Raw genomic sequence first — 8,038 nt, 5'->3', positions numbered from 1 at the left:
ATATTTAACTTTATAATGCTATAACTTATTGAAAAGTTTATGGATCCACACAATTTTTTTATGAGAAATAATATTTTTTAATAAACCCTTTTTCATTTGACATACTTTATCTTTATCGAGATATTAATAAGGAACCAGCAGATCAAGTAGCTTTTGGAATAAAACACCAATTTTTTTAAATTAAGCACTATCTAAAGATTTGCATCGAAGCGTTTATTTTTGATAGTGATTTTAATCACTGTCAGATATCATTATACTTGATCCAACTATACCACGTCACAACTGTGCCGCGACCCCCCTGTGCTGGGTTTTTTTTTTGTCTGATACGACTCATTCTCAGCTCTAACCAGACCAATTTTGATTAACAATATATCAAAAGATTACAAATTATATCTAGTCGAAAACATTACCTTCAAAAATTGAAAAAAATTCCCTCGTTTCCTATAAATCCCCATAAAATACAATTTTAAAAATCAGTTATTTTCGACTATTTTTAAACTTGTTTTTCTTAAAACTGCCATAACTTCTTTAAAAATGAACAAATCAATATTTTTTTTATATAGATACCATTAAGTATATTTTTTTTATAAAAATGTGACCCTTTTCCTGCCTACAGTGGGGGTTTCAAAATGTAAACATTTCCACAAAAAATTAACTTTATAAATAATTAAAATATTGAGAAATATATTCTGTATAGTGATATCTTACAGTTTTTAACTAATTAGTAATAATATCAAAAATTGGTGGTGATAGAAAAAAACTAATTGCAGATTCGAAATCAGCGCGAAAAATTGATAAATTAAAGTATATTTTTGACTCTGATGAATATTCTTTATAGACCATCTATTCATGAACAATAAATTATTGTTTGAAAAGTTTTATATTAAACCCTTCATTTTTTTTATACAAGATAGCCATAAAAAAAATAACTACTTGACAATTTTTTTTATAAATTCTTCGTAAAATTTACAATATTATATATCAATCTATACTATACTCAATTGCAATAATTCATATATTATATTTCTAAATCAAAAACTAATCAGGAATAATGAAGGAAATAAGAATTTGTTTTGGTATAATTTCTTAAAATTAAACACTAAGTGTTTGTTAGAGAACGCCTTTAGCAAATACCTAGTAGATCAGTTGTCACAAACACTGTTGATTATATTATATCGTGTGACAGCGGATATCTAGCGTTTTTTGGGCGGATAATGTTGAGTATTCGTCCAAAAACCGTAAAGCCCTGCTCAGGGTGCAGAGGCGGGCGGTGATCCGGACAGTTTCGGCGTACCGAACGGTGTCCGGAGTGGCGGCGGGTATCCTGTCGTCACTGCCGCCCGCCGACTTGCTCGCCTAGGATCGCGCCGCCGGGCATGAGCTTCGCCGAGAACGCGGCCAGTCCCTCGAAACCGAGGACCGGCTGGCGCTCAGGCGGATGACCATGCTCCGGTTGCGGACTCACCTCTCGGAGGAAACGACGAGAGGAGAGTAGACCAGGTCCCTCATAGGACCCGATCGGCTGGACAGGTGAGTGGACCGGACTCACGGTGAGATGACTTATCGTCTCACCCAAGTGATATCCGGCCACGGCTGATTTAACGAGTACTTACACCGTATTCGTAAAGCAGCCGCGCCGACGTGCGACCACTGTTCGGATCACCCAGGAGAGGCTTATAGCGCTCTGTACACCCTCTTCAGGTGAAAGGCGTGGGCCCAGGAGCAGGACTCTTTGGAGTCCCGACTACAGTCCACGTTCCGAGTCGGGTCCATGGTGGACCTGATGTTGAGGAGCCGAGAGACGTGGAGGCTTGTCCAGGCGTTCGCCGAATACGTATTGTTAAAGAAGGATGAAGCGGAACGCCTGAGACAGAGGCAGCCACGCCGTCCGGCACAGGAGGACCTGAGGCGCTGGTTTAGGCCGGCGCCTTAGGTATTCGTGTTTATGAATTTTTGAATTATTTGCCCCCTTCGCAAAGTCCTGCCCTCATCTCCACGTGGTGCAACCCGGACAACGGATTCCACTTGATTAATTTCGGGCTGATTCACAACGTGGTGGTGTGAATTTTAGAGACGGCGTGGACTGCCCTGAAGTAATACCTAACGGTAGTTCCAGAGCGGTCCGCACTTATGCCGGTCGAGAAAGAAAAAAAAAGATATCTAGCGTTTTTAATTTACTTACCCCTTTCTTATCCAGAATGGCAAAATAAAATAATTGAAATCACTAACAAATAAGATTATAAAAATGCTTGGAATAAAAAGAATTTTTTCAATTAAATTTCAGAAATTAGAAGGGAATCACTCGAGCCTCAAGGTAATATTGAAAAAGTTAAATAGCTTAAAAATTAAGTTATTTTTCGTAGTATCTAAAACCATCATGATTCTATTACTTTGCAATAAAATTTTTATTATGCAAATGCTTTATAATCTTACAAATTTTAATTTCATACGATTTTTTTTTAAGTGAACTTTTTTTGTGAAATACATAATACATACCATGGGTATATTTTTTTATAAAGTTATGATTAGAGAATATATTATGTATAGTCTATTTAAATAAAATACAGTACATAAGCAGTATCTTATTAACCATTAGACACTGTAGTATCTACACCCAGAGAAAAATCTCGATCTATATAATAAATTCATTGTTCAATTTGATAAATATATCATTACTATTGAATCAATGATATATTTATCAATATGATATTTTTTTTTCTTGTCTTGAACAATAATTATTTATAAGAATAGTTATTTTGTTCGTATTAATAAAACATTATCATAAACCCTTGATAAAATTTCTCTTTCAATTTTGATTGAGGTTTTTCTTTGGGTGTAGAAATTCAGTATGTACTTTTTGTTAAATTACTATTTACAGTAGTAAAAATACTTCGTTATTTAAATTCAAAGGATTTTTAAAATATCTAAGGAAAAAATATTTAATTTAGTGTCTAGAGCCTACAAATAATTAAATCCGACTCTGTACATAAGATTATATGAATTTAGGATTTGAAAAAGCTTTATATACAAATAATTTATTTATTTTTTATTTAGTGTACTAATTTTTATAATTGTTAGACAATCTTATGAAATACGATGATGCAGTTAAACAACGAATGAATATTTTTAGAAGAGTAGCAGCATATTATTTTAATAATACAAAATGTAATTAATATTAAATATTAATATCTTAAGTATAAACAACGTAAAAGAAATAAAGAAATTATTCTATCTCAATCTTAAACTATAGTAAATCGGGATTTTTTTTTAAGTCTTTGAACAGGGTTTCCGATAAAAAAAAAGTACTTATTAATGTTTGCTGATATAACTCCATTTTAATATTTACCTTGTTCAGATCGCAAATAAATAAATTATTATCAAACTTTCTTATTGAGTAAAATTTAATTTTCAGCGTCAGATGACTTGTGTCAAGATTATTATTTGCACAAATGTTTTGTAGCAGGACTTCTAAACTACATTGATAATCCTAAAATTATAAAACAAAAAGGAGGATGTAGTTCCTATGGAATTTGTGCTTTTGATTCCATGGATATTAATGGAGAATGGCAAATTAAACAATATTCATTTACAGCACAAAATAAATTTTAAATTTTATATTTTATCAAATCTAATACTTTTATTGTTCATCCTCTCGTCGACTAAGGCCAATGGCTACATAAGTTATTTATCTATAATATATTTTGTTTGAATGAATTTGTAATATTTGATGTATAACAGTGGAATAAATAATTGAATCTAATTATTTTTTAGATTATAACAATAATTTTTTTACTTCTATATAATTGTTTTTCAAATTATTATTTTCTTTATCGGTTAATGGTTAATTTATTTATTATTCGCTACTATAGTAGTCCAATAGTTATTTAATAAATTTTTATTGCATTTAGGTATCAATGTTCTTAAAAAGTTAAGATGCATTAAATATATGGCCATTGTCACTAGTTGAATCAACTTTATAACTCAATGATTAGTTATTATATTAAGTACATAGTTACGATTGTAACTTATTTTATAATACCTTAGGATCTTATCTACTAGAACGGAAAATTGTTTTTAGTCCTTAAAACCCCATTTTATTCGAATGTTTTATTATTGGTATTATAATTATATTATTATATATGTATTATTATTTGTATTATATAGGTAATAATTTAAATAATATAGGGGCAATTTGGTGATCTTATAACATTAGAACTTGTACCATATTGTCTCGGGATCGATTTTCGTATACCCTCAAAACTTGTTGCACCATTTCTACAAATTGCTTTTTAAAAAATAATATTAGTATTAAAAGATAATGGTCGAACGATAATAATACTATATATTAAAAACTAAAAGAAAACATGTAAATTAAGTCCTACATTTCATTACATTTTAAATAAATTTAGAAATCTCAGAAATAATTTAAAACTACAAAATTAAGTCAGAATAATATTCTCTTAGCAATCAAAATAAAATGAAATATTCTCTTGAAAATCTATTAATTTTATTTTTTATTATTATAATTTTTTCTATCTTAAATACAATTAGTATTTATTCTATACCTTAAAAAATTATTGTCAACTAAAGTATTTAAAATATCAAATATTAATTAAGTAAAAAGATTATATTTATTAGATTTTTTCTATTATTTCTAAATTATTTGTGTAATAAGATGTTATATTTTTTAATAATACAATCATTTTCCCTAAAATTATATCCGAAACTATATATCAAATGCTTTAATGTTCATTTCAACAATTTTTTGAAGAACAAAATTCAATTTAAAAATTTTACGGTGTCATAAATAAATTTGTCATTTTTAAAGCATCAGAATTAAATCTCCTCGATTAATTTGATTTGTTAATTTTTTGACGCACAAAAAAAAAATATTTTCTCTCTAAATAATAAAAATTTCAAAAAACTATATCACATTTTAGATATAAGCCATATGTATTTAATAAGATCAATATATTATGTTCATTCACCTTATTTAAACAAAACAATATTTAAAAATAATTGTTTTCTTATAATCATAATTGTACAGGTGTTCACCTTGTATTTATTCAATAACGACATTTAACAAAAAATTTAAATTAATTTTAGTTTCAATATAATGATTACTTGTAAAAACAGTACTTACATTAAAATTTACAATAGCTTGTATAAAACTTTACAATTGTATGCTTCTTTAATTCGTTTCAACTTATCAAAATCAAGTTAATATAAGGTAACTACAATTTTTACAAACAACTCTAAATTGCTAAGTTCTAACATTATACATTTTTTTAATTAATTGGCAGTAAGTTAATCTAATCAAAGAAAACTGCTTGTGTTATTGTTATATATGATATGTGATATTAAAAACTTTAACTGTACAATAATTGAAAGGCATAAAAATACTTTTAAATGAAAAATATTAAGAATTAAAAACTCTAGTTTATATTATTATTATAAACCAAAATTGTATTTTTTTAAAGTTCTTTTTCGAGTGTAATATAATTGAGAATCAAGTAAATTTAATTAACTGTACCTTAACTATAGCGGCCACTTGCACATAGAAGATAAGGTATCGGGACAAATTATCTTATGGTATGTAACATATACTTTAATTTAATAATTGTTTTAGAGTTGACAAGGTTAACTTTTCATACTTAAGTTGCTACTTTGAATATTAACATGTGGGAAAGTAAATGCTTATATTTTCTAAAAAAATTACCATATAAATAAAAACTATTTAACGTGTTTCAAAAATAAATAATTTAGATTCATTAATTTTTAAAAATAAATTATGTCAACATTAATGAATAAAAGTTTTAAAAATGTTGAAATTTACCGATTTTAAAAATTGTAATTTTGGGGAATGTAACCCATTTACGAGAAATGAGGTAATTTTTTCAAATTTTCGAAGATAATGTCTTCAATGTAGTATAATATTTTGACGTATCATTGAATAAAATCGGTCAAGTAAGACCTAAAAAAAGTGGTGACAGACACACAAAAAAAAAAACATCATGAGAAAATTAATACCACCTCAACTTGATATCAAGGCTAGTGGCCAACAAAAAAATTTACAATAGTATCCCCTTCACCTCTCACCAAAAAAAATTCAGACAGGATTTGTAGAGCTGTATAAATTGTATTTAATTTATAGTTTATTTATTTTTATCGCATTCAATTACATCCCTCCATCTCTTTTTTGGTCTTCCTCTACTTCTTCTTCCTTCAACATTCATTTCAATAACTGTTCTTACAGCTTCCAATTCTTCTCTACTCATAACATGACCAAACCATCTAAGTTTATTTTATCTCCTCCTATCCATAATTTACGCAGCACCTATACTCCTTATATATTCGTTCCTTATCATATCTTCTCTAGTCACCCTATATATCCATCTAAGCATTCTCATCTTAGCTACATTCATTCTCTGCTCTACTTTCTTGTCAACCGCGCAACACTCTGAACCATACATCATAGCTGGTCTCACTATAGTCTTATAAAATTTACCTTTCAGCCTCATTAGAATTCTTTTATCGTATAACACACCTTACGATACCCTCCACTTTAACCATCCGCACTTAATCCTGTGTCTTCGTTAATTCTAGTTTAACTCAATAAAACTCAAAACACACAATTCTTATAGATGAGTTTTTAGTTAAGAATTTAATAAAATTGATCTTAAACCGCATTTATAACTATAACAAAAGTAAAAATTGTTTATTACTTTTTTACAGAACATAATGTCAAAGAAAATTATACTATCCAGCAGTTCTTTCAACATAATTGTATTGATATTGCTCAATCCTAATGCATTTGTATTTTGTATTTCCGATAAAATGTCTGAAGAAAAACGTAAATTAACTTTTATTATTGAAATATTTAAATGACTCTTGGCTATACATGCTGAATTTGAAATTGAAAAATGCATTTATATTTTTATCTTATGTGAAGATTTCTGTACGATGATAAAACTATTTGTCACTTCCTGAATAGCTGAAAATTCTACTTTAAGGATGAACTCGATTATTTAGTGATGGATATCATCTAAATTATTAACAGATCCAATGGCCTTATTAAAAAAATAACATTTTAAAATTTGCTAAAAAACAAGCCAATGGTGTTTAGTTAATAAAATAGAAAAAATAATAATTTTTGAATATTTAAGAGTAGAATACCATATTGATAAATAAAAAGTGTATCTTACGGCTTATACAAATACTAAGATTATAAGTTCAGTGATTATACTAATCACTAAACGTGTATATCATAAATGTATAGGTTTGGCTCACACATCTATCGAGCGATTAACGAGGTTATCGGATATTTTGGGGCTTGTGTAAACGTAGTTCACGGCGACACTCAAGCGGGTTAGCTTATGTTCGTTGTTTATTTGTCTTTTGTGATACTATGTCGAAGAGAAAGAAAATGGGGACTGTGACTTTATTACTTTACTATTAAATTGTATATTGAAAATTATAATACTTAAAATTATTTTTGATTTCTGATGTAAAAATATTTTTAGTTTTAGCTAACCATATTGGATGGACAAGTAAGTAAAAATGTTAAAATTGAAATGTAAATATTTATTAACAAGTTAAGTCTATTCTATTCAATGTAAAAAGTTCCTGATTCTGTAAGTCACCTAGAAAATAAACAACCAATTTTTCTTCTTGAACTTTTACCGTAAACTCTATAGGTGGACTATTACATAGAAAATATTTATATTTAAATACTAAAAATAAATATTTATAGTTAGTTATAAATATATATGTATTATTGATTTCTCTAAATCATATTCAGAGTAAACTAAAGATGAGATGATAGAATCTTCTATATAATAAAAATATATACATTGTAAAGGTACATTTTTTTAGTTTGGATAGACAGCGAAAAATGATTAAACTATATAATTTATTAAATAAAAAATTATATTATTCATATTTCCTTTCTCAAAAAATGTCGTATTTTAGCTTCGATGCGAAGCTGAGAAGGTATTGGTTTTACTAAGATGTGTGTTTTTTTTTTTTTTTTTTTTTT

At 27.9% G+C, this 8,038-nt stretch overlaps 2 protein-coding genes across 11 annotated transcripts in view; both read left to right on the top strand.

Annotated features, from left to right (window-relative positions):
* The window catches only part of LOC126907853 (uncharacterized), a 13,201-nt gene extending 9,417 nt beyond the window's left edge, over positions 1–3,784 (top strand). For 2 of the 3 annotated variants that reach the window (XM_050689498.1, XM_050689499.1), the window contains exons 9-11: positions 2,285–2,314; positions 3,079–3,165; positions 3,413–3,784. In XM_050689498.1, coding sequence (XP_050545455.1) covers positions 2,285–2,314; positions 3,079–3,165; positions 3,413–3,609 — 314 coding nt within the window. In that variant the 3' untranslated portion in view covers positions 3,610–3,784. The remainder of the gene's footprint in view (positions 1–2,284; positions 2,315–3,078; positions 3,166–3,412) is intronic. The other variant, XM_050689500.1, reaches the window with a different exon arrangement.
* Positions 3,785–5,114: 1,330 nt separating this feature from the next.
* LOC126907852 (uncharacterized) overlaps positions 5,115–8,038 on the top strand; it is a 16,136-nt gene continuing 13,212 nt past the window's right edge. For 6 of the 8 annotated variants that reach the window (XR_007704635.1, XR_007704634.1, XM_050689495.1 and 3 more), the window contains exons 1-4: positions 5,115–5,230; positions 5,545–5,592; positions 6,736–6,853; positions 7,524–7,550. Coding sequence is in view for 6 of the 8 variants with exons in the window: in XM_050689495.1 (XP_050545452.1) it covers positions 5,590–5,592; positions 6,736–6,853; positions 7,524–7,550 (148 nt within the window). In the remaining 2 variants the exon portion in view is untranslated. Of the gene's footprint in view, positions 5,231–5,480; positions 5,593–6,735; positions 6,854–7,523; positions 7,551–8,038 lie in introns of all 8 variants that reach the window. The other 2 variants (XM_050689492.1, XM_050689493.1) reach the window with 2 other exon arrangements.

Source organism: Daktulosphaira vitifoliae, unplaced genomic scaffold, assembly GCF_025091365.1.
Source record: "Daktulosphaira vitifoliae isolate Bord-2020 unplaced genomic scaffold, ASM2509136v1 Scaffold_5, whole genome shotgun sequence".
NCBI classification, from domain to species: Eukaryota; Metazoa; Arthropoda; class Insecta; order Hemiptera; family Phylloxeridae; genus Daktulosphaira; species Daktulosphaira vitifoliae.
Note: the sequence above shows the minus strand (reverse complement) of the source record. Positions and strands in the feature narration are given on the sequence as shown.